Consider the following 27001-nt stretch of genomic DNA (forward strand, 5'->3'; position numbering starts at 1 on the left):
TGGCCCTGTCCCTCTTGGCCACCCCTGTGCCTGGGCCCAGGCCCTCACCCCTGCAGGGCTGTTCTGCAGGCTGGCCCTGCCAGCCCCATCCCCTGCAGCCCCTCACAGGGCAGGGGGAGCCGAGTGTCCCACTGACAGCCGTGTCCCCAGTCCTGCCCAGGGCAGGCTCCTGCACGATGCTCACACCCATGGTGCTGCTGACCAGGCTCTGTGCCTGACTCACCCCTGTGGCCCTGGCAGTGGCTGCTGCTGGGCAGGGAGCAGCCCACACTGCTGCAGGGGGCACAGGCTGCCTGTGGCTGCAGGTGCCCAGCCCCAGCCCCAGCTGCTCCCTGACACAAAGCGCAGCAAACAACTGTTCATTCCTTAGGTCGCATCCAGGGATCCGCAGCACCTGGCACTGAGTCCTCAGGGCCTCCTGCCAGCCCTGTTTTATGCCTTGAAAAAGGACTAACACAGAAGCTGATTCCACTGCATGAACAAAGCCTCCTCTACTAATACATCACTTTAAAGGACTTTTTTACAAATTTTACTCAACTCCTACCCTTTTGTGGAAAGCTCTGTTTTGGTTAACTTGCACAGAGCTGTAACTGAGAAGTCCAGAAGAGTTTGCTTTGGTTTACAGTTAAGGCAGTCTAAATTTCAAAATCATCTCAACTCAATCTGAAGATCTCTCAAAGCCCTGGTTCTTCAAAGAACATCAGAAGGCTCTTTTCAGATGAAACTGTACTTCAACTGCAGATTCATGACGCAAGAAATACTTAAGATACACATATGTAGTCAAAGAGCAATGTGCTAGTTTTATTTGTAAAATACTTTATTCCTAACAGCAAAATACTTTAATTGTACTTTATAAAAGTTAGCGAAATTTTATACATTTGAAACAGAAACAAGAAAACTAATTCTACTTCAATTATCCAATTTTCTTTTCAAGATGGAAGCTACAGGTATGCACCACACTTAACAGATTTCAGTGCCAGACGTCATTCAATAAATATATCCTACCCTTAAAATACGTGAAGGGCAGTGAAAAAAAACCCATAAAACTACTGAAAAAAATATAAGCATTTTTGGCTTTTCCTCAGGTTTGGAACTAGTAATACCTATACACAACAAAGTTCTTGCCATTTACAACAAGGACTGTATAGAAAGTAACAGAAGAATTTGTTAATAGTACACCAGAACAACCAAATTGGCAGTACATTTCTACCAAGAAAAGTTCAGAAATTCAGTCTGTTTCTTGAATCCTGCAGAGGACTTCTGCAAGGAGGTGGCAGGAGGAACTTAAATTACCAGTTGATTTTATAATTGATAAGGCCATTGCATATCCTAAGTTGCAATTAAAAAGCTGGTCCTATACCCTGTATAATAAAGACTGTCTGTTATGAACAGAAGTTGAAGCGAGAATGAGTAAATTCACTGTTTTATCCTATTGCTAACAAATAAACTGTGAAACCTTTGTCTTGGAGGACAGATTTAGTTAAATCTAATTCTGCTATCTACAGGTGTTATTTTGGAAGCCACAGTTTCCACAACTCTCAGAGGTAAAATCCACTCCCTATGCCAGTCTTCCAAGAAGCTTTCTTCTGGGAAGAAACTGGACCTCTGAGACTGCACTCAGACCCGACACAAGTGGCAGGGCAAGTTCACACAGTCAGCCAGTACAGACTCCAGAAGGACCGTATGACTGATGCCGAAAAACATGGAACAGAAAGGCTTATACCAACTGTATGGAGTTCAACAAGGGCAAGTGCTGGATTTTGCACCTGGAACAGGGCAACCCTAGCTGTGTGTATAAGCTGGGGTATGAGAACCTGGAAAGCAGCAATGGAAAGGGTCCTGGTTGATGTCAAGTTGAATGTCAGCCAGAAGTGCCCTGTCAGCCAGGAGAGTCAGCCCTGTCCTGGGCTGCATCAGGCCCAGCACCACCAGCCAGGTAAGGGAGGAGATTGTCCTGCTCTGTTCTGCACTGGGGTGGCCTCACCTCAAGTGCCAGGGGCAGTTTTAGGCACCACAATATAAGAAAGACATTCAGCTATTAGAGGGTATCCAGAGGAGAGCCATGAGGATGGTGAAGGGTCTGGAGGGGAAGCTGTGTGAGAAGCAGCTGAGGGCACTTGGTTTTTGTCAGCCTGGAGGAGACTGAGGGGACACCTCATTGTGGTCATCAACATCCTCACAAGGGAGAGAAGAGGGGCAGGGTCTCTTCACTCTTGTGACCAGTGACAGGAGCTGAGGGAATGGCCTGAAGCTGTAGGGGAGGTTTAGGTTGGAAACTATTATCAGGATAGGTTCTTCACCCAGAGGGCGGCTGGACACTAGCACAGGTTCCTAGGGAAGTGGTCACAGCACCAAGCCTGACAGAGTTCAAGAAGTATTTGGACAATGGTCTCAGGCACCTATTTTTGGAGATGATCCTATGCACTGTCAGGAGTTGGACTTGATGATCCTGATATGTCCCTTACAAATCAGCATATTTTATGATTCTATTGACTACTTCCTTTTTTGAAAACAAAAAACTTCCAAATAACAAAGAACCTAATCAACAAAAAACCTCATTAACTTCTGTATAGTTACTGCTGTTGAATTCTAACTTACAAATTAAACTAAGATGTGAAATTGAATATATATGGTAATTATTTTTTATTTTTAGAAGTTCAACATCCAAATTATTTTCAAAGTTATTTTGCTAAAATTATTTTGTTTGATATATAACTTAGTGCACTAATAAATCTTAGTCTTGTGTGGACACAAAGGAAAGGCAAGGGCGTGAATATTTATTACTGACAGGTGCTTTTCTGGACTTCATACCACCTACAACAAGGGATTTGTTGAAAATGTGAAGCCTTAGCTTCAGTACTTCAAAGTACTGTTGTTCAGTAAGAAATGGTGGAGTTCAGGATCCTGAAGAAGTATTTTCCTTAAATTTCATTAAGAAAAACAGAACCAATCATTGGACTGTTTTGGATTTCTTTTGTCCTTTTTGTAGAGCTAAATCAGAGCAAAGCAGTATTACCAGCTGTACTGATACTGTTGTCTGCCTCTTACCCTACAAAAAACACTGATATAGGAGGCAAAAATGTGAGAGATCATACAATCATTAAGGTTAGAAAAGACCTTGAAGATCATCAAGTCCAGATACAACAAGTTAAATAATGCAAGTAAAAATATTTTTTCCTTTCTGATATTTTTGCTGAAGATATCCAATTGTCAAAGCAAATTTCATTCTTCACACATAATGAGATAATTTAGCTGGCTATGATTCACCCTCTGAGGAGGACCACTCTTTCTTCTCCTCTTTTCCATCTGCTTCTGCTGAACTGATGCACAGTGCATCTTTTCTAATCAGATTAATCCTTCAGATTCAATGAATCATGGTAAGAAGATGCTTTTAGGAGAAAGCACATTGCAAATGCTGCAGGAACAGTGAAAATAATTTCTGAGGAGCACAAATGCTATTTATGCAAAGAGTTAGGGCTCCCAAGCCTTCTGCAAACTCTGGTCTCACGAAGTGATGCTATTTAGTGCTGCTGACAACTCAGTTGAATAGGACAGCTCAGTATTACAGGCTTCTACATGAAATTAATACAAACCTGCTAAATTAAGATTTTAGACAGATGCTAGAGAGCTTCAATCTGACATATGAGAGTGTTGCTTTCCACTGGCTTTACGGAAGTGGGATCCTCTGGGGGACTCTGCACTCAGGGGCGGCACTGCTGAGGCTCTCCGGCGGATTCCAGACGTAGCCTTTTTAAGCTCATGCCTGAGACTGCGGATTGTGCTGTTTATGGCAGCCACGCATGCCTTCCAATCAAATCCACTCTCATTTAGATCAAAGGATGGAAAATTCTCTTGAAGGAAGTCTAAAAATAAACAAGTATGTAATCGTGAGTTATCAATTATTTATGCAAGCTATATACTCTTTCTGGATGTAATTAAGCTAAAACAAGTGCATGCTACCAAACCAGGACAGCTAGGCATATTGCAAGCCTTGAAAAGCAAAGCAGGGCAGATGCTGCTTTCCCCTTTCCAGTTATATTTGCAAGTGAGTGAAAAAAGGTCTAAGTATTGAAATAAAATATGAAAAGAAAACGTGACCAGGTGTGTGGTTTTGATCCTTTGAAGTGCAGAGTAACTTCAGCTTCTAACATGGTCAGCTAGCAAAGAGAAATCTTGGGCTCCATTTCAGAATGACCAGTACTAGCCAGGACCAAGCTCTCCTTCAGAGGATCTCTGACAACTGTGTTCACTAAAATTAATCACAGCAATTCAGCGTAACACGTATGTACAGGAACAACAGTGACAGAAAAATTGTGAGAGCTCATTCCTTACCGTACTGCAAATAACATCAGTAAATAAAAAGCTGAGTTTGGTAGCAATGACATAAAAAGGGTTGGACTGTGGTACCTTTCTCCCTTTTCAGGAGTAAAATGAGTAGTTTAAAACCAAAATTAAGATCAGTTTTTTAAGTTATTGAGGAGTGATTGTCCTCTTCATCTAAGCTGAATTACATGTTTTCTCTAAGCAACCCTGTAAAAGATTTAAATAAACACCAATAATAAATTCTCATCTGTAATTTCAAATTAAGGCAATATTCCTTCTCCTTCTCTGATTAACATCTAGATTTACCTTCATAGTAGAAAGGAAAGGTAGAACTAGGTATTGTGTCAGCTTTGTTCTTCCACATGCCAGCAAGTAAAAATCTAATATAGTATCATTACTTACAGTTAATATTTTAACTTGTAGTTACAAACCTGGAAACCCATTTTGTCAGAAAAACTTTGGTCTGAAGGAAGAAAGTAACTGAGATAAAAACTTGTGCTCTTGCAGTTCACTCTGCTCCAGGAGGAGAAATGAAAGGGAGAGTAAGTTTGCCTCAGGATGCTCCTGTTAAAAACTATACTGACAAAGGATACCATAGCTGTTGGCTGAAGCAGCAGCCAGGCTCTCTTTACATCAATTTTCAGCAGTAAATTCAAGAATACTTGACCTCAGTGGAACAGCACAGAATTGGAATTTGTACAAAGTCTACAGAGCCTGGTCTCTGTACATGGTCCACAAAACAGCCTTTGAAGTTGTGTCTTTTTTCACCAAAACTGACCAGTTTTGGGGATTACAGTCAGGCTATGCAGGGCCCTTTCCGGCTCTGCAGGGTAACATTCAAGGAGCTGGTGCTGCCATCCAGTCAGGCTGTGTTAAAACAAACAGGGGCAAGGACTGTCCTCTGGCTCCAGAGCCAAGTGACAAAGTCTGGCTGCAATCACAGCACACAGGATTTCTCTCTAATCTGCTCTGTGGCCTATATGGTGTTTTTGCAGCCCTAAGACTTACACTACCATCTTATGAATGCTTTTAAAACTCAAAATGTCAAGAAAAAAACATGTCTATATGTCTATATATATTTATATATATATATATATGTATAAAAATGGAGACATTCAAGTGTCAAAGTTTCCCAGGCTAGTGCTTGCCATACTGGGAATGGTTTCTGGCATGCTATCCCTCAAGCTATGCCCAGACATCACCCCAGAGGTTGAGTCACAGCTCCATTTTATTTAGCATGAATGCTGTTCCCTCAGATGCAGTCCTTCTTCCTGACTTCTCTCCCCCATCCCAGTGGGTGAGGCAGGGGAAAAGGACAGGGAGGAGGAAGGCGAGCAAGCACCTGTGTGGTGTTCAGCTACCCGATGGGTTACAACACAATAGCTGCTGAATTCCAATTCATAAGCTTCCCTTGTTTCCAGTCTCTAAATATGGCTTTTTTGCTCCAGAGCTCAGTTATGATTTCCCTGCTTAGTCCAACCTGTCACCCCACAACTCTCTCAGCTCTCCTTAGTGTCATGATGGATTCTTGTGTGCTTGCAGAAGGCTATTCTTAGAGATCTGTCAACTTTCCTGAGCTTCTCTCCTATTCAGAGCTGTCCTCTCACAAGGTCCCATCTATGACTTTCCCCAAGTATGTCGAAGTGTGCTCTCCCAAGCTAGAGAGCCTATACTCACACTCTTCTAACTCTACTCAGGACCTCAGGGCCCTTGATTTCATAATCTCTACAGGCAATGCCACCACTAATTATCACACAACAACCTGTTTTGTGAAGGGAGCCATAACCTGCTGGACATGACATCTCTGCTCTCTGCTTCATCTACACAGCCTCTGTATTAAGAAATTATCTCTGATGTCCACCAGAAGCCTCAGGGATTGCTTCCATCTCCCACTGCATTGCCCTTTCAAGCCAATGTCAAGACAATTGAGTTTTCCCATACAAACCAGGTTCATGATCTGGAGAATTTCTTGAGCTACCAAAATATAACTTTATCTACTTCCTCTCAATTTGTTCCACTACTTGCAAAAATGCCTGTAAGAATAGTTTCACAGACTAATTTCTGAAGCTCTATGCTTTGTTCATAGGATATGAAGTTAATAGTCTTACTAGTTTCCCCACATTATGATTTAACAGAGATTTTCTTACTTACCTCTGAGAGCATTGATTTTATTGGAATCCAGGGGGCTCATGCCACGATCAAGACTACCATACACGTTGCTTCTGACCAGCACATGCTCAGGGAACATATGACGAATTAGGTAGCGAGCTGACAACTCTGGCCGCGCCTTCCCCTTAGCGACGTAAATGACTGAGAAAGGCAACTGAACATTGTGACATGGGCTCCCAAGATATTCTAGAGAAGATGTCATGGAGGGAAGAGAGATATTTTACTCATCCAACACTGACCATGCTTCAAAGTGGCTGTATTAAATCAAAACTGACTCAAAGTGTTCACCCAAAAACTATACTACTTGCTTAGAAAGACTGAACGAAACTGTAACACCCCAGCTACTGCTAACATGAAACATATTGCAGACACATGGCCAAGCAGCCAGAACACCCTGCTTGGTTTACAATCATGAGCAGTACTTCTGATGTGTCTTCAGCAATGCATCCTTCATTATTAATTATCACTTCCTAACTTGTTTCATCTCATGTGAAAAGATGATGGCTTTACAAGTACATAAGTAAATAAAAGTTCTGCAATTTCAGTGGTGCCTAGATCCTGTAAGTGGAAACAGAAAAAGAGTGAATATTTTTTAACTACTTCTACCTGACTTCACTGCAAACATTAGTAAGAAAAAATGCAAAATTTTTAGAACATAAAGAGATCTGTGGGATCTGACTAACAGACCTTGGGTGCAGGAACAGATCTGATACAGCCCCAAAATGATCCTAATTGATTAAATTACTTCCAAGGGCAACTAATCTCAGCTCATTTTCTTTGAGGGTCTCTAAGCATCACATGCTGAGCATGGATTTTATTCCAAATGCATCTGTATATTGAACACTTTCATTAAAAAAAGTGAAGATATAAAGGCTGCTTTAAGATTTTTATTGTCCTAAAGAGTCAGTTTTGCAGAAAGGTGTGCTTTTTCTTTTGAAATTGCAATATGATTCAATAGATATTCTGGGCTAGCTTACTTTTTTAAGGCAGAATATCTACCAAATAGAAGAAAAAAGCCAGGGCAACTGAACAGAGTAACTGTTCCCAATGTCACAGCAGATACACATTATGGGACACTGGTAGATGCAAACTTACATTTCTGTTAGCCAGATATAATGCTCGTGCTCATTCCCAAAAAGACTTATTATGTATACACCAAATGACTGCCTTAGGAGAAAAAGAAGGCTCACACAGTTCAGAGAATCCCTTTACTACGCAATTATACTTACAGTACCATCTTTTGCCTCTCACTGACCATTTAAAATGTAACAAGCAATTTTAGAAGACAAAAATTTCTTCATTTACCCATAGGTTCCAAAGACTGTTGTTTCCTGACTGAAGACGTTTGGAAAGCTTCTGGAAACGTATCCAATCCTGAATTCTGCAATGTGTCAGTTGTGGAGCCAGTCATTTTCTGAGAGTTTTGAGAATTTTCTCCACTATCTTCATTATAATTTAAATCTAAACAATGAGATGTATCAGGAGCATCAGACACTTCTTTCTCCTCAGTTGTCTCCTGAAACATTTAATGAGGTTAGTACATGCACTGAGAGAAGCCTACCAGGTTTTCAGTGTTCCAGTTTACTTCACATTTAGATTAAACTAGATTTCAGATCTTTGCAATATAATTACTCCTGAATTTCTATCATGAAAACCAGAGGTGGAAAAGTTAATAATTATTCAAATATGTGCACAGAGCATTTTTGAAGTAGTTGGAGGTGTTTTGGGAGAGATGTTTCAGTAAATATAAAATGGAAATGCATGGATGAATATATATGAAAAAAGAAAAAGCCTGCAAAAACAGGTGCTAAGAGCTACTTGTTTAAACTCTCAACCACATTTGACACTACTTCTGGGCAACATTTGCAGTGCTTTCCTTTTAGTATCCTATGCATAACTGAACTCTGGACACAGGGGTGGGAAGAAGCAGAGCAGAAAATGGCATATTCCAGTGTCCCCCACCTGGAACCAGTGCTGCAGTCAGCATGCCTGTGCTGAACAAAACAGAAGCAGAATCCAAGGAATTTCCAATACAGCACTTGTACCATGAGGAGGTCAAATAATTAATCTGAGAAAAAAGTGCAAACTTAGTACGTAATAAATCATCACCTTAGAAGAACTTGTTGACTTTGCTTTGGTTTCAGAGCGCAAACAGCGGATCATAGAATTGACATTTGTGATACAGGTTTTCCAGTCTTTTCCATGCTCACTCAAATCATACGTTGGAAAGTTAGTTGCAAGAAACTCTGCATATAAAATACAGAAAATGTTTGAAGTTTCATGACAAAGCCCAGTATTTAGCAGTACCCTAACTTAGAGAAAGCTAACTAATGCTTCATGTTTACTGCTCTCCATTTACAAGCTTTAGATAAATATAGTAAACTTATGTTTTGAAAATAACCAGCACTATGAATTCAAGATGTTCTGTGATGCTTTTTGAGATGTTGTGAATAATGCTTTTATTATATTAAACATTTCCTGGTAGAATTAGGGAAAATGTGTGATTTACCATACTAACTTTTAATAAAACCCCAAAACCACCACCACCACCATCCCCCACAAAAGAACAGAGACAGGCTAATACTGTTGCTGCAACTATTTCCCATGGCTTATATAAATCTCACACACAATTTTAACCCTTTAACACATATGTGCCATGGGATCTGTGTAAACAACATTTCTTAAAAAAGTCCCTTCCACCTTCACCACTTCTCACTCAAGAGAACTGAACGTAAGAGTACTTCAAAAACACCAGTTAATGTTTGTCTCAAGTATATCATGGCCACAAACTAACCCAAATCAACCAAACAAAAAAACCACCTGACAAAATCCATGGCACACACAAACACAAAATAAACTGCAATTAAAGATTTAGAGACAGCAAGCATGACTGACTAACAAGATGGAAATAAAACTAGAAGAAATTTGAATAGATTTATTCAAATCAAAGAAAAATGAACATTGAGAATTATAAAGCAGGACTTTGAAAACAAAAAGATACTGTAGAATGGAGCACATCCACTATGGCATTTATCTCCTTACCAGTTGCCAGACAATGATTAGCCAGAAACATACAGAAAAGGACTCCTTTTAAGTTCAAAACTTTGGTAAGTATGAAAGAAGTATGAAATCTGTGCATTTTGAAAGGTAACATACCTCTTATTGCAGCAATTTTGTTTGGATCCAATGTCCTACGCCCTCGTGCACTTGCTCCCATAATGCTGCACAATAAAGTTTTCTTGGGGAACAAGACACGAACCAAGTGGCGCGCTGCATACTTGGGTTTAGTCTTTTGCCGAGCCTTCACCAAGTGGTTTCCAAGAACTTTTACATTTCTTGCTGGATCACCAACAAACTCTTTTGTAAAATGAAAACATTCAAAGCAAAAAAATTTAAAATCCCAAGTGAGTTGTTAAAAACAGAACATTTTTTCAAACTCTTGACTCAGAATATGTTCTTTACAACAGTTAATTCTACTATTTATTACTACTTATCTTTGCTCTTACAAAAGCAACTTAAATTGGAAAGGTAACAGAAATATCTTTGTGATTCACATTAACAACCAGCATAGCTAACTGAAAATGAAACACTCAAGAAAATGCATTAGACTGTGGCAGCCCAGCCTGCTCCTGTGATAGCTCGGCCTGCTGCCACCTCAGGACTGCATCTGTCGAGAGTGACGTGGTGATAGAATAAAAGGATGGGCTCAATGGAGTAACCTTGAACAAAAATACCTTTAATAAATGGTAAAAACAACAAACAAGATAATTCCAACAGTGGTATGGAGATACTCCAAAAGCCAGGACCAGGGTGGATACAAAGTGTACAAAGGGTAGGTTGGAGGCAGAATCTGAGAGTGAGGGTGTAATGAGGAACAAGGGTTAGGAATATTTGAATTACTGCAGTAATTTTAAACCAATAACAAAAAGGGGAACAGAGAACTTTCCAGTGCCAGACCTTATAAAGATAAAACTATCTACATACTGATTCCCAGGGGGCAACAATGGTGGAATTCTGCTCACCCTAATTTTAGTGAAGGTTTACAGACCAGACTCCCATGGTTTTAAGTTGATGTTTATGGTCTGATCAACCCCAACATTAGACACCAAATGGTCTACAATATTCACATTGTACTATTTGACATATGTGCAGATACAAGGTATGTTTTCAAGACACTGACTCACAAAGACTGGCATATCCATACACAGGACTGCTAAATCATGAACATAAAACAATAAACTTACAAATTTTTAGATAGATATCTGAATATTTCACCTACTATTCACAGCTCTTCAGCTGTACAAATGTATTTCTTAGGCCAAAATCACAGAAGTCATAGCTCAGCCTTAGACACAACTCAGGGCATTTACACTTTAGAAAGGCATTAGTTTTTAATACATGGTGCTGTTTTATATGTGTATCTTTATTATAATGCAATGATCTATATATAGGATTCATGTTTTTCCTTGGAATGAAGTATTTTGAAAAAAACAAAACACTGGAGGATTTGAGTATAGAAAGGATGTTTCAAGGATAAAATCCCATACAAGAGGAAAACAGATATTTCCTTCACATAGATCAGGTAGGCTGCTTTCTTAAAACATGCATACAGGCATATGCCTCACTTAGCTTTAGTGGCAATCTCTTTTGCTCCTCCAGCACATGGATAGCATGCACGTATTACTTGTGAATTATACACAGAATAAAAAAGGTTACATTAAGAGAGAAAAAGAGAGCCTAGAGTTAGAAGAACCCAAAGCACCTACTGTAAATCAAAGGCTTGTGGCAGCCATTTTTTTAGCCTTTGTTTCTGAGTATTTATCAGAAAGGAACTTACCAAAGCTAGGATTGATGAAGACTGAAGAAGATGGTAGCTCCTCACTAATATTCACATCCTCAGATGCATTTTTGCAGTTCAACTCCACAGCACTATTTTCCTGGCTGGGCTCAGATGGTGCTGGTATCGATGGTGATGCCATGGGTGAAGATGCAACGTTGACAGTACTTTCCACAATACTGGGAGCAAGATTTGATTGTGGTGAAAGGTCAGGCATCCCATTAGTTGCAGTGTACGATGAATGCAATGAATGTGTAGAAACTATAGTGGGGAGTGGTGGGCTCTGCCTTCCAACAAGCTGCTGAGATTGAAGCTGAAAACTCTGTGGGGCATGATTTACTTCGGAATTGACTTGAATGTGGCCATTCTGTAAAGCCACCTTTACCAGTGGGCTAGGCCTTCCTTGGCCTGATGAAGAAACATGAAGACTTAAATCCCTTTCCATGTGTTTTTGTACTCTTATTTTTCCTGAAGGCAAATGACTGGAACTTCTGTATGTAAATCCAACTGGTTTCTGCAAACATAATTCAGAAAACAATTAAAAGGTTAAATTTGACATAGCTGATAATCTTGGAGTTTTTTTTTTTTAGCAAACCAGGAAAACTAGATTTTAGTAATTATGCTATTGGTAGCATACTCTTCCTTGAGGTAGTCTCTGTCATTAACTTAGAGCTACCACGTTTTAGCCTTCCCTATACTATCTTCTGTTCTTATTTGTATTTGCAACACTAAGAGTTTATGTGGTCAGCTTCAACACTTCTCAGATTTTTACCATGTGGGGTGGTGGCAAAATTACTTTCTAGACCTCTATAAAAAAGTAAATAGGTAAAATAAAATTTAGAAATTTTCAGTCATTGATTCAGTCACTGGCTGATGAATTTTCAAGGAATGTGTCCAGTGCCATGCTAGTTCACTTCAAACAAGAAAAAAACCCAAACACTTTCTCTTCCTTCTTTACTTGTTAGCTGAAAACATCAAACATTCAGATCTCATCTACAATTAAGATTCTGAAGAGACTGAGATGGACAAACTGAGAGATGGGCTATGTTTTTCATCACTTCAGTTACTTTTATTAAAAATCATGCAGCAAGCATTCTAGTTCAAAACACAAGTCACTGAGCAGGAGCCACCAAATGTAGATGACACATGTGGATTTGTTTTTCTTATTGTGTTTAATTTTGGCGGTTTTATGTGTTTGTTTAGAGACATCTCATATTTCACCCTTGTAACCTTAAAAAAAATCTATGACCTTAAAGAAGTCTTATGTATTTGAAAGTCTGTCAGTTTCTCCAGCTTTTGGAATTCATCTAATAAAAATAAGTACCTCTTCTCCAAACCATTCCATTAGCCTTTCATAAGTGTGGTACTATAAAGAAAAACAATCAGCATTTCTGATGGTTTTAAATGGCAGAACTCAAGAAAATTGCTGGCAGGTTGCATCTTAATCTTTATAGGGATAAAGCCCTTCAGAAAGCAAAAGAAAAAGAAAAAAGCAGTGCAGGTCACTTTTATCCCAAAAATCCAAATATTAAAGCAGCTCAGAGAGGAGGGTAAGAGCACAGAGGTCTTACATGGTTCATTTGTAGGTGACAAGTTTATTCCCTGAAACTAATGTTTTTGGATGTGTGGACACCACAAGCTTGGAGTTGACAATAAAAATACATACCAAATAAAACCTAGTACCCTACTGAAAACTGACAAGTGTGAGAAATCCAGCTCCATCCACCCTTAAAGTAAATGGCCTTACTGCTGTCTTGACATCTCCTGATGGCAGAATCATCTCTGCCACATTAAAAGCTTTGTAGTGTTGATGACAAAAAAGTCATTATGGATTTTACGACCTTTTTCAAAAATCATCTGTTATGCTTTCCTTTTAAAGATCATTGTTAGAAGTACTAAAATTGTGGCTCCTTATTTAACAGTAGATTGATCACTGAGGAACAAAATGAATACTGTGTACTCCATAACAAACATCAAAAATGTTTAAAAAGTAGCTTCCATTTAAAAAAAATAAATTTTATACTGTAATGGATATGACAACATACTGTTGAGATCTGAAGTTCAGTAAGCCAATTGAACCAACCTGACTGATGCTTAAACTCTCTTCTAACTGCAGAAACCAATGAGACAACACATCACATGTTGCAAAGATGAAACAGCAATATACTAAAGTTTAAGATGCACCTACATAATTCACTTCTGTTCATGCCAATAAAAATAGAATTTTACAGCATCTATCACAGCATCCTGGATTTGATGGGGGTCACTGCCAATCTGTGGCCACAAGTCAATAACACAGGAAACTGAAGCTGGCACATAATCAGGAATCTCAAGTAATTGAATTGAAATAGATTCTAAGTCTACCATTTTTCTACTCTTTTTAATCTTAGTGAAAGGATTGGAACTTTTAAAATAAGCATGACAGGAAATGAGAGAATTAAAGCAAAAATAAATGTCTTAGATCTTTAATACTCACAGGTTTGAGCAACAACGGCTTTATACGAGTATGCTGCATTTCTGAGACCTTACGATGAAGGAGGTCAAATTTCTTATCCAACTTCTGAATGGCATCATACATGGCCTGTCAACAAATGTAAGACTGAAAACAGTAGTGTTTCACAAGAACCCAACCTCATCCTGAAGAAACCAAGAAACTCCAATTAAAACTCCCACACTAAAACTTAGCCAACTTCCTTCCACAGCACTGCTGAATGCTTAAGGAGACTTACAAGACATTAACACTTGGCTACAAACCACTTACAAACTGACTTCCATTAAGCATGGCCTGAATGACTCCGGTCACACAAGTGCTCACCTGAATTAGTATGAGATGCTTTTAATTTTTAGTGCAGTTATTTTCAATTTTGCCAGTTACTTCAGAAATCAAAAGGAAAGACCTCACAAAACCAACACTAGCAGGATTTTTGGCACACCTTTGGCAAGCAACATGTACTTTCAATAGCTGGGTGTGTATCACTGCCATTATCTTTCCCAGTACTAACTATGAAGCTCCTCCCAATAACTAAACTTTACATTTTGTATTAAAGCTTAATATTTAAAAGTTATTCTCATGAAAAGTTCAGAGAATATGAAGGAGATTAGTTTTACTTTTAAAATATTGTAGTTATGTGGGCAATTAACAAGCAAACAATTGGAAAGGATCACAACTGGTTGTCAAGTTCAAGTTTATAATACAAGACTTCCTGAAATTTAACTCAAATTGCTTAAACACCATTTCAGATATAAAAGAAAAAAAAATACCTGGCAATAACTGAGGACCTCCATAAGCGGATTCTGCTGATATCCAGTATAAGAAGCTTCAGATAAAATGCTCTCCTTTTTAATTAAAATAATAATCAAATATAAAAAAGAAAAGAAAATAATGTAAGGTACAAGGACTAGCATATATAGCATAATATACAAGGACTTAGGATATCACATTAAGCAACTAAATCCCCACTTCAGTCTCTCATGTTACTTCAGCCTACCCCAAAACATGCATCCTCAAAGCAGCTTTTCGAAGTCAAACAAAAGAAAATTGACTTACACATTCATAGTCTGGTTCATATTCATAAATAACACTGTCACTATCTTCATATTCTTCTTCCCTGGTTCTTATCTGGGAAATAACATAATTAACATGTAATGTTTTGAAAAGTTAAAGAATTCTCCTAGGAATCCGACCTGGACACTTTTGGTTGTAGCTGTAATTCCCTCCCTTGGCTACAAGAGGGCCCAAGAAATCAAGACTTAGCACAGTCATCTTTTTCTGTCTGACCACTCAGGAGATGCTCTGGTGGTGACCCAGAGACTGTAACTGCTGGGACTGAAGCCCCTCTGCAGTGGGTAGTGCAAATTCAGGTGCCCTGCCTGACTCCCTACATACTCTACTTTCACAGTCAGACAAGGCTTCCTTACCAGCCTGACCTATAGGTTTGCTATAACACAGTCTCAGACATCTGATTTCTTCAAGTAATTTTACCATGGTACAGGAGCAGGAGATATATATATATAAAATATAACGTGCATTTTGATTTGTTTATTCTGAGGCACAACTTCCTCATCTAACTGTATGTACTATACAGCCAAGCTTATGCAATCACAGAATCACTTAGATTGGAAAAGACCTCTGAGTCCAAATAATGAGACTTCAGTGGCTATAACTGAAAGCACAAGCTGTAAAAAATTTCTAAATGAGGCAATTTTCTCACTGCTTTTAACCAGGAAGAATGGTGCCACCACCTGGACAATCCTGGTATTTTCCTTTTACTGGATGGATGCCAATCCCATCAGATTTAATGTGTCTGCCAGTGGTGTTTTCCTTTAAATTTTATTTTTTTTTACTGATCAGGTTTTACTTTAGAAAGGAAGGCTGATGTGGAGGGGGGAGTAGGTGATGCTTCTGTTTTGTTTACAACAGGCAGAATTCAGTGACTGGTAAAATTGTGAAGATTATTCTGGGGGTTACTGAAAAACACCTGAAGGACAACCAAGTCATGAGTCACAGCATGGCTTCAGAAGGGTAAAGTCCTCCTTGTTAAAGTTAATTCTCTTTTTTCACAAGATGACCCACCTAGCTGATCGAGTTGATGCAAGTCAGTTTGGAAGTCAGTCGATGCAATCTGTTTGGATTTCAGTAAAGCTTTTGATACTGTCTCTCACAGGATCCTCTGGACAAAATGTCCAGCACACAGCTGGATAAACACATCATGAGTAACTGGCTCATAAGCCAGGCACAAAGGGTTACAGTGACTGGGGTGACATCGGACTGGGGACCTGTACCTCCTGGCGTTCTGCAGGGCTCCATCCTGGGCCCTGTGCTTCTCAACATATTCATAGATGACATAGACACAGGACTGGAAGGGAGACTAAATTTTCTAATGACACTAAGTTGGGAGGAGCTGTTGACTGCCTTGAAGGTGGAGAGGCCCCACACAGAGATCTGAACAAATCAGAGGCTGGGCAACCACCAACTGTATGAAGTTTAACATGGACAGTGCTGGATTCTGCATCTGGCATGGGGCAACCCTGGATGTACGGACAGACTGCAGAGTAGGAGGCTGAAGACTTGCCAAAAGCATCCATGCATAGATATCCCTACCCATCTTCAGTGGGATGTCATCAAATCAGCACACAACGGTGAAAGAAAAAATTATATACCATGTAACACTGAAACTGGTCTCAAAACGAAGGGCTATTGTTTGGTGAAACATACCACATTGTGTTCCACTACAGCAGGAGAAAGTCGTTTTCTTTTATTACGCAAAAACACAAAATCCGTTTTTACAGGGCTGTGACCATTTCCTCTCTGCATCATTGCAGAATGGCTCATTGGTGAGGACGTTTGATCACTAAGCACTGGCAAGCCTTCACTTCCTGGAAAAGTGAATAGAAAACAAAGCATACCAGAAAGTTTCCCACTGCATTAAACGTTTCACTACAGTAAAAACAGGCACAGTCACCCTTTTTTTTTAAACTTTCAGACTGCTTGATTATTTGAAATTTGTTTACCAGCATATTATCAGTTATTCATCCAATTAATTTAGATCAGAAATGATAAATTCAATTTAACATTGTTTTTTTCAAACATAATGATATAAAAAAAAAAGCACCAGTAAATGTAATACTGACTTTGTAAGAATAAATGGCTAAGAAAAAATTAAAAGGTGTTCTGCAGCATGCAGGGAAAAATAAAGACCTAGATCTCTGTTTGCATGATATTGAGCTTGCTCTGACAGCTTCTTATAGTAGGCAAGAAGATACAAAACTAGAAGAAACTTGTTTGGACAGAGTGACATCTGAGGGAAGGGCACTGCTCTACAAGATACTGGTCTAAGATAGTGGTTGAATAAAACCAATCAGAGAGAATTTCAGTACAAAGTTCAGCAGTTACATTTGAGATAAACCTGTGGTGTGTTTCACTCATATGTCTCATTATACTTGATTTTAACCAGACAATATCTAATGGTAATACACCCAAAGTTAAGAAAACTATATTTTTTCTTTTAATAAACAACTGCTCTCACCATGATTAATTTGTTAATAATGAAATAATTACTCATGTCCTATAACCAAGGTCAGCAACTGTTTATGACAGTTTCTTGGGCAGAAATATTAATTTAGGTGGGGTTGTTTGTTTGTTTACTTTCAGAAATGGAGTAAAACCCCAAGTAAGTCATCCAAACCATCATCCACTCCCAAATTTTAGACATAAACATACAGAAAACTACACAACACTGTAATGTCAGTTAGAAGTCCAAAATGACTAAAGGTTCTCAGAAGCACCGAACAATACTCGGAAACAGATGTAACTTATGTCTGTGAAGACAAACACTGATGGGATACACCACAGAGTTAACTGGCTAAATTTAAAAAACACAAAAGCCCCCCAGTCTAGAATGTACCTTCACTTTGTTACAGTAATTTTCCTCACTGACTTGATAATACTGCTACAGGACTTAATAAATGCTCATAATAGATGTGAAGAATTTTTGTCTGGGCCAATGAAGCGCCGGGTAAGATTTCTTGAGAGACTTTGATCTTGCATGTTAAAATAAATACAGTTAATTAGAGACAATCACAGTGGCTACTTACCTCTAACAATTTATCAGCTTAAACAACCATCTCGCTATCATTACACATCAGTATCTCCAGTACTAAGTTACAGTGGATAGATTATCTAAAAACCTAATTTTTTAGGCTAGGTTACTTCAATGCATTTATTTTCCAAACTGCTTCCTAATTGATTCCTAGGTATACTTTTTATAATGTAATATTTTAGCAGGCTCACCATTTATAAGGACCTTGAAAGTAATAACTGAAAGGCACTTCTCTTTAAAGGCACTGCCAAGCAATTTCTATAAAGTAGCTTTCTAATAAAATGTGTTTTAAAGATACGGGTAATATAAAAAGCACTGAATCCAAAAGCACAGAACATGTGCCATTAAAACTAGCCATTAACTATCAGATCACAATAAAAATGAACAGGAATTACCATAGGCAAGTTGACTCATGTGGTGAACAGCACTGTTTGCTTCGGAGTTCTGTTGCACTGGCATGAAGCTTTGTGTGGATAGTCCATTGTCTCCATGACCCATAATCACTGCTTCATCCTCTTCCTCAGTCTTCACACACACATAATCTATTAGCAGATGCAGAAAAGAAACAGGTATATGCAGGCCGTTCTGCATATCAGGTGACAACTGTAGTGCCTGAATCACACCTAGTATTATCCCAATTGTACCACAGGCTATTATAAATTCAGCTTTGCTTCAGCATCTAAATGCAAAGTCACTTTTAAACACAGACACTGAGGTTTTAACACACACTAGAATGGAAGCAGCTTACTATTGCTTAGTTTGTGGGATTTCTGAAACTATTCAGTACCCAGTTCTTCATAAAGTGTCCAGCTTCAACAGGAACACTTATAAGCCAGTAACAAGCACTTCTACAAACTCCACTCTTTACATATTCAAGTGTATGAAAAAAGTTTATAAATCTGATCTTGAAATTTTACTTCCATAATTAAGACTTGCTTAATACACTTGAAACAATTCAGTCTACAAATCCTAACTGTATACTTGGTATTCAGATCAATCTAAACATTGGCTCCCAATGCAGAAACATTAAATGGCAAATCTCTAGTACCAGATTTTTTCCAATTAGCACACTACATCAAGTGTAAAATGGTTTCAGAATAACTGTATTATAGTTATTATTGCTATAGATCCAGTGGTCGGGGAGGGAGTGGAATTTATTTTTGATGAAACAAATTAATGGAAGGAACCTTATCAAGTTAGGAAATAAAACTCAGCCAGCACACATGCACGACACTCTAACTATGCGTAACACCAGCTATACTTTCCACAGGGTCTCTTGCCCAGTTCAGTGCACAGGATGGACTCAGCTACAGGAGTGAATCAGAACTGTATGAGTGTAACGGGAGTCAGAGTCTCTACTCTCTCACAATCAATTCACTCCAAATCCTATTCTCTTTGAATTTCTTAAAGAGACCAAAAGTTAAGAATGGAGTTGAATTCCACAGGTCATTCAGTTTTCCCTCTGGCCAATACTCCCTTCTAATTCAAAAGACATAATATAGCATAGTTTGGATTTGGTTGTCATCAGATTAAGAAAATAATGGTCTGCTCAGAAACACCCATCAACTGCTACACAGTCAAGAGCTTGCTTTATAGGTGTAAACAAAGCCAAAAAGCTAGCTGGGGCAGAGCTGACCTGTACAAAGGAGTTTAGCTGAGGACGCACTCTAGGATATGCTGCTTAGGCTGCCAACAAGAGAACAGTTCTCAGCCAATTTTAATCAGAAAATTGTATCTTGTATAGAAGTAAACAACAGGCTTACTCATAAACTTAATTTAAGTGCAGCTTTTAGCAAAACACTTCAGTGATATTCACTGACTGAAGTTCATTGCAGGCTAACATGAGTTATTAACATGTGCTGAATTATTTAACTGCCTCACAGGCAAAAATTTTTTTGACAATCTTTTACTATTCTACCTACTTTGTGAGAAAATTAACAAAGAGTCAGTAAAAGTGCATCTGCATCGAAGCAGGAGGGATGAGAATCCTCTCTGCCTATTTCCCTAACCAGAATGCCAGATTAATGCATGGTCTGACAAACGCCCTACTTACAGCTGGGTCTCTGCTGTCCTGCAACCCTCTTTCTATCCCTAACTAGACAAAGCAACACAATTTGTACATTATTTATGCAACCCTAAAAACCACAGAATTTACCTGTGTATTGATAATTTTTGCCACAGATTTCATGCCTCACTCAAATAAGACACGCAAAACAACCCTACTTGATCAGCAACTACATCACTCAAATCTACAGCAGACAGTGATGAGTATAGAAAAGGGGAAATTCTGCACAACCAGCACATAGAAAAGCCCTGGCAATGTCAAACAGCTCCATCTGGACTAGAGGAAGGCCAGTATGACCAGAAGTTACAAGAGTTTCTACAAGTAGTTGATACTGAAAGCAAAGCTCAGTTTTCCATACCATCTACCACCCTCCCTTTAAGTAAGTTTCAAAATCAGAATTTCAACAGTGCAGTGGACTCTCAGCAGAAAGTGTTTCCAAGGCCTGAAGCTACAGCAGCTCACAGCTAGAGAACAAACATAAACCGAACAGGAGAATACAGAAAGGAAAACCACCTCAACTTAAAAAAAAACCCCAAAAAACCCCAACACATTTCTACAATGATGTGGAAGCAATGCAGCAACAAGCAGTAATCTCTCATTTAAACCTCTCAGGTGATGGCCAGGATCTTCCTCATCCCCATGCATTTTAGCTTACTTCCATCACCCATTGCTGAACGTGGCTGCTTTCATACATAGAAAGGAAATTATTCTGTCTTCAGAACAGCACTTTTACATGGACAGTCAAGAAACCTGGAGATTAAAATACACCACCCATTTCCAGGAAGGCTTATTAGTATGACTGGTCACACTGCAACAGTAAGAAAAGCAGCTCCAAGACTGTTTACTCACCGCTTTATACCAACCACTTCCTCCTTTCCCTACTGCATTCTAGTTGCCTGGTCTCTAAAGTCAGTGGACAAACTTAAATGTCTTTGCTGTAGATCTGGCTACATTCATCAGCAAGAGGAATATATATATGACTGTTGAGGATGAAACAGAGTTTACTTACAGAATATTAGAATATAGAATATTATTCACACCTTCAAAAACTTGTGAAAAGAAAAATATCTAGCTATTTACCCATAATCTGAAATACACTGCAACTTAGTCCTCTAAGCAATTCTAAATATTTTTGATGCTTCCTTAAAGTGCTGGGAATAGAGAATATTACCATACAAATATAGCACCAGACACCTGACTCTCAGGCAGAAACCACAAACTGCCAAATCCTATGGATTAATTTGTGCTCCTGAAAATAATGAAGCCATCAAGTGTTTTTTACTTCTGACTTGGATGAAGATGCAGCTGCATTTCTTGTGCCAAGTTATTAATTTACATACATTTACTCACTCCACTGACAGAAAATTTCATTACATAGATATTCAGATGTTTCTGGTAAGTCTTGAAAGGAAATTACAAATTTTAAAAGTGTGACTAAGGAAATATTTCAAGTTTATATATTTCAAACATGGCTTTTACTGTGAAGTGGATTACACATTAGTAAGATTTACTAAATCGGCTGATTTATACAATCATTGGATCAAGTTATCACTTTAGGAGAACTATGAATTTCTGTTTGAAAACTTAAGTAACAGTCATCTAAAATTAGAAAACACAACTAATTTTCTTTTCAAACTCAATGCACACTCTGAGTTATACGATATAGGCTATGACTTAGAATGGGGCTGTTAGAATGCTTAGTAGAGAAGTAGGATATACTAAAAGTTTGAAGTTCATAAAAAAATGTGTATTGTACAGAAAGACATTTATAGACAGAGCAGTCCAGTGAAATGACCGTATTAAAAAAACAAGATTGGAGGTGATCTTTTTAACTTCTAAGATGTTTAAGCTCATAATTTAGAATGAATCAGGAGACTTGTCTTCACTTCTGCACAAAATCATCAGGTTGAAGGCACTTACTCTAGAATTATTTACACCCAAAACCATCCAAGTCTGTGCCTAACCCTGTACTATATTCAATTACAGCCTTTTATGCAGCACTGTGAAGCCAGTCATCACAAAGAATTTATTTCCAGTAACCAACAGAAAGATATATTTAAAAGTGATTATTAACATAATCAATATTAATATTAAACATCAAGAAACACTAAAACCAAGCAAACAAACAAACTTGAACTCTTTCAAAGGCAGAATTGAAAGGAAAACCATTAAAGCTCAACAAAACTCTAGCAACTGTGAATTACATACCAAAACAAATCAAGCAAAGCAACCCCACCCAAATAAATAAAGAACTTACCTGGGTTGAAACTAAGCCACAACAGGAGAGACAGCTAGCTTTAACCTGGATCATAACTAGCTCCTGTGCTATTTATGGCATGACACTTGTGCTAACATACACAAAAAAACAAACACCAGTGCCTAACCCAGGAACACCAGTGCCTTTCAGAGTTAGTATCATCCCATCACAACTCTAAGCAATCATTTGCCTATTAACTCAGTCTCACTGCAGATATAACTGAGAGTTTTAAGCAAATTTGTGCATACTATGATAAAGACATCTACAAACACAGAAATACAACCAGATCTGATGCATTAGCTGGTCTGAAGACAAGATGACAGACTATTTTTTTCTTTACCCAAGTATGTTACTAATAAAATACATCACATAAGCCAATGGAATAAGGAAAGACTTGTACTGAATCAGACATTACCTGATGAATGCTCTTACTTGTTGCAGAAACACAAATATAAACATCAAATACAGAATGGTAAAGGGAGGTGGATGAGAGAGATGAATGAAAGCACCAATTAGTACTAAATCCTATCTCTGCCTCTACTACACAGTTCCTGGAGGGGTTCTTACAAAATCACTAAAAACTTTTCACAGAAATCTGGTGGGTTTTCTTAATTTTCTAAGAGTTTAGTTAGACACACCTCTGTATTACCACAAACATTATCTCAACACACCCAGGTGCAACAACCAGCCATGCAAGCTCTGTATAAGTCAAACCAGATTTTAAAAAGATACTTAAATACTGCACTCAGACAAAAATGGTTGCACTCATAGCACTCACCTCAAGTAACATTCTTGAATTTAGCATACTTCTGATTGTTTTGTCCTTCCACTAGATATGTTGTCAGGGATCAGAGACATCAGAATACCAGAGATAAAATGATTACCTACAGTCTCTGAACACTAAAACAGTTAATTTAGAATTAAATTCTGTTGTCAGAATTTGCAAAAAACTAAGACAACAGAAAGGAATGTTAAGCTCATACAAACCAAGTACTATGGAGAGAAGCAAAATAATAAAACCAGTCTTCCTGTATGTTTACATGTCATATTTAGATCACTGAAATGATAAAACCACTGCAAGTCAAGGTAAAGCCATTATCACACAAAGACCTTTGGTGTTTATTAAGATTGGAGCTCATACTGCACCTTTTGCTTGAAAAATATTATTAATGGCCTATCTTTTCTATTGCCAGGGATTAGTACAGGCTTAGTATTTGCTAGGATTACTGAGGTACAGACAAAGCCAATCAGGAAACCAAAGAATTGAGAACAAAGGAGAAGGACCAACAAACACATCACTGTGTACATTTATTTAATAAAGGTTATATCACAATTGCTATGCTCCTACCCTCCTGCATCTCAGTCCTACCCCTTTAATTCATGTTGACACTTGCAGACACTGCACAGTGAAGCGGCTATTTCTTAATCAGAACAGTTCCTTGAACAATGAAATCATACAAGGAAATTTGTCATCTGAGCAAGACACAACTGGAACTTCTTTATAGGGTAGGTCTGTGACAGCAACAACTTAAATGAACACAAACTAATCTGAGTCTCTTATAAACATCTCTCCTCTGAAGGGCAAGGCAAAGCACATTTCTGCCAGAAAAAGACCTGCTTTGGTCCAAAGTCAAGGTGTCTGAAGTCTAAGACACTTTAAGTTGCACTATGCACTGTGCCTTCCGATAGACAACTCATTACGTCAGGCCTCTCACTTCAAGAATATCATTCATCTCTCTCTCACTCAGGTTTTGTATCCGGGTAACTGCAGCGCTAGGGGAACCGGTCAAAGCTGACACCCTGCAACGCAGCTGGGCACTACGCTCAGCTGCCATTTGAGGATATGGAAAGCACAAGCTTCCCCCACCACCAACACTGGAACCACAACAACCAAGCTGTTGCCACACTACTTCTGAGCTCTAACTTCCCCGGGAGTCCTGCCGGAGCACACGTTCCCGGGGAGAGCCCCGGGGTCGCGCTGGGCCCGCACGCCCTGTGGGGGGGAAGAGGCGCAGCCCCGCCCGCCATGAGCGGCGCCGGCCGCGCCCCTCACCGCGAGACCCGCCGGCGCTGACGCGGCGGCGACGGGCAGGAGCGGCAGCCAATGGCAACGCCGGCCGCGCGGGAACGGACGAATAGCGACGGGCGCGGTGGCCGCGGCCCGGCCGGCTCGGCAGCGGCCGTTGGGGCTGTTACGAACGATGAGGGAGGGTTTCCGCGCCCCGGCGGCGCCGCGTTCCGCTCGCCTCCCAAGCCGGCCGGCCGGGAACCTTACCCTCCTCGGACATGGCTTGCTGGGGCGGCTGAGCGCGGGGTCCTCCTCGGGCAGGCTGGGCGGCGGAGCGAGCCAGCCGAGGCTCGGGCACGGGCAGGGGCAGGTGTGGCCGGAATGCGGCGTTGGAAACGGAAGCAGCTTCTCCGACGTGAGCAAGAAACTGTTTTGGAGCAGTGCGGCTGCGCGCTGGGTGCGGGGGCGCGCCCGGGAAACGGGAGCGCGGGGGCTGTGCCGGGGCTGTGCCGCGCCTGGTGCGCAGTAGTTCGCCAGCGAGCGAGCCGGCTAGCCAGCCAAACAGGCGGTCCGCCCCCGCAGCAGCCAGCTGGCCAGCTAAACAGCCGGTCCGCTCTCGCAGCAGCCAGCGAGCCAGCTGCCCCAGTCCCTCAGTATCCGGCCAGGCCGTCCGCTCCCCTAGCAGCCCTGTCGTTGCCGCAGCAGCCAGCTGGCCCGCTCTGGGAGCAGCTAGTCCGTCGGCGGGGGCTTTTACACCAGCAACCTGCCGGAGGTACGCTGCCGGGCGCGGCTCTCGAGTTACGGAAAATGCCTGGGATTTCCCCACGCCTCTCTGGGCTCCCTGTCGCTGCCACACTCCTTGCTTGCCGAGGCGATGCTGAGGGCAGCGAGCTCCGGTTCATGGAGATTTTTGGGCCCCTGGGGAATGCGGCGCTGCCGAGCTGCTCCCTGGGGCCCGGTGTGAGGGCAGAGTCTGTTGCCTGTGCTATTCACAGCTCCAGATTTCAGGGTACAAACCCCTCTGGTTCTCCTAGCACACACACAAATTTGAGTTTTGGTGGTCTGCAAAGCCCCCTATTTTTTTGATTCACGGCTGGGGATCAGCAGGTCTAGGAGACGCGCTGCCCAGATGCCCTAGGAGTGTTCTCAGGCTCCCCCCTGGAGGCACAGGAATCTCTCTGGGAGAATATATTTCGGGAGTGGTGGGTAGAATCAAAGAATTAATTAGATTGTAAAAGACAAATTTTGAGAGCGTTCAGCCCAACCTATGGCCTGACACCATGTTATCTGTTACAGATAGGTGGTGTCGTGATTGGCTCTCGCAAATGAGGAATGAATATTGTGTGTTAAAAGAAGTTCTGTCCATGTTTAAAGTTGTTTTGATACGTGACTCTGTTCTTGTACGTTGGTTTTGGACCCCTTTTTGTTCTCCCTTCAATCCTCTATTTTCCCCTCTGTACTGTTGCCACCAGACAGCCCTCAGATGTCAGGGCTGTCAGAGACACGTGGAAGGAAAGTGTGTACACGTGTCTCTTCCCCGAGGCAGCTCAATGGGGGAGGATTATCCCTCAGGGGACTTGGCGTGACAACACCTCAGCTCCAGTCAGTTTGCAAGGTCTCCACCAATGGACGGCAGAGTTAACAAAGCAGGCTTTGGGAAGGGCCAGGGATATATAAGGAAAATGTTGGAATATGTACTATTCCATTCATAATATGCTTATGAAAATGTATTTGGCTGATGAAACACCAAGTGTATAAAAGGTAGAGCCTCCATTTTGTGGATGAGCATGATAGTCAGCCATGCTTCCAGCACTGTCCCTTTTGCTTTGTGAATTTTTTTATCCTCAATAAAACTTTTATCACTCATTCCCACTTGGAGTCTGAGTCATTTATAACAGTATTGACTAAACTATGGCACTAAGTCATATTAAATTTTGTTTTAAAACCTTCAGGGACAGTCACTCCACTGTCTTCCCAGGCAGCCCATTCCAATGTGCCAAATAGAGTGACACAGTGTAAGAACATTGGAAGTGAGTGGTTATGGGACTTGATCTACTCATGGCTTGGGGCAGCAAAGTGGCCTATGACAGCCTGAAGGGTCAAAGAAAGTACAGTTCAGCAGAACTATGCAAGGCAAAAGAAGGGCAGTCCCTGCAGGTTTAACCCAAGACCTTTTAAAGAAAGTGAAGGAGATGTGGAAAGTTCTGTTGAGGAAATGAATGAAAATCAGGGAAAGGGGTGGATTGAGGTGAATGGTGGGCAAACAAGACTATGGTGATAGTAAAGGGTCTTCTAGCTTTTCTCTGGGATAATGTGCATACATATGTGTATGGAGGTCTGAGCGCAGTAATGGGAGTCAGACATGTCAGAGAGGCCATGTACCCATGGTGCAGTCCTGGAATGAGTTCAGGTGTGTGTGAGGAAATGTGTGAGCACTAATGAAGGTAAAACTGGATGGTCCAGCAAGTAGGTAGGTGGCCTCAGAGTCAGGGGTGTGTTTAAAAGTGGGACCATAGGGCATCTTGCTGCTGAGGACCAGGGGAATCCTGGCCAGGTACTGGAGAGACCATAGAGCTGGGGTGTCTCAAGAGGTGAGGGAGTCATGTGTCTAAGGGCAAAATCAAAGGGTTGTGGGGGATCCTGGATGCCCTGAACAACACTGGGTCCAGGAGTCTCCTGCTTCCAGCTTGTGGTGCTGCTCTTCTAATAGAACAAGAGCCTGTGAGTACACTGCCTTCTGTAG

The 27001-nt window shown here is 40.4% G+C and overlaps 2 protein-coding genes across 2 annotated transcripts; one reads left to right on the top strand and one right to left on the bottom strand.

Moving 5' to 3' along the window:
• Nucleotides 1-799: 799 nt before the first annotated feature.
• Nucleotides 800-24711, bottom strand: BEND2 (BEN domain containing 2). The gene is made up of 12 exons (XM_014251337.2): nt 24526-24711; nt 18324-18470; nt 16545-16705; nt 14877-14948; nt 14591-14665; nt 13806-13910; nt 11330-11843; nt 9649-9849; nt 8602-8738; nt 7798-8008; nt 6475-6678; nt 800-3863 (listed from the first exon to the last, which is right to left on the bottom strand). Exons 1-12 carry the CDS (start codon nt 24536-24538, stop codon nt 3631-3633), a joined length of 2073 nt encoding a protein of 690 aa, XP_014106812.2. The 5' UTR covers nt 24539-24711; the 3' UTR covers nt 800-3630.
• On the top strand, nt 24640-26124 carry LOC148184796 (uncharacterized). The gene is made up of 2 exons (XM_088051851.1): nt 24640-25030; nt 25559-26124. The coding sequence occupies exons 1-2, from the start codon at nt 24640-24642 to the stop codon at nt 25585-25587; spliced, it is 420 nt and encodes a 139-aa protein (XP_087907977.1). The 3' UTR covers nt 25588-26124.
• Nucleotides 26125-27001: the final 877 nt, after the last annotated feature.

Source organism: Pseudopodoces humilis, chromosome 2, assembly GCF_049639895.1.
Source record: "Pseudopodoces humilis isolate 2021_Gansu_Grassland_sample_001 chromosome 2, ASM4963989v1, whole genome shotgun sequence".
NCBI lineage: Eukaryota > Metazoa > Chordata > Aves > Passeriformes > Paridae > Pseudopodoces > Pseudopodoces humilis.

Coding starts and splice junctions, on each gene's coding strand:
- BEND2 (XM_014251337.2), bottom strand. Junction 11,844..13,805: donor AGCCGTTGTTGCTCAAACCT/GTGAGTATTAAA, acceptor TTATGTTTGCAG/AAACCAGTTGGATTTACATA. Junction 3,864..6,474: donor TAAAATCAATGCTCTCAGAG/GTAAGTAAGAAA, acceptor GTTTATTTTTAG/ACTTCCTTCAAGAGAATTTT.
- LOC148184796 (XM_088051851.1), top strand. CDS start 24,640: ATGCGGCGTTGGAAACGGAAGCAGCTTCTCCGACGTGAGCAAGAAACT. Junction 25,031..25,558: donor ACACCAGCAACCTGCCGGAG/GTACGCTGCCGG, acceptor TGTTACAGATAG/GTGGTGTCGTGATTGGCTCT.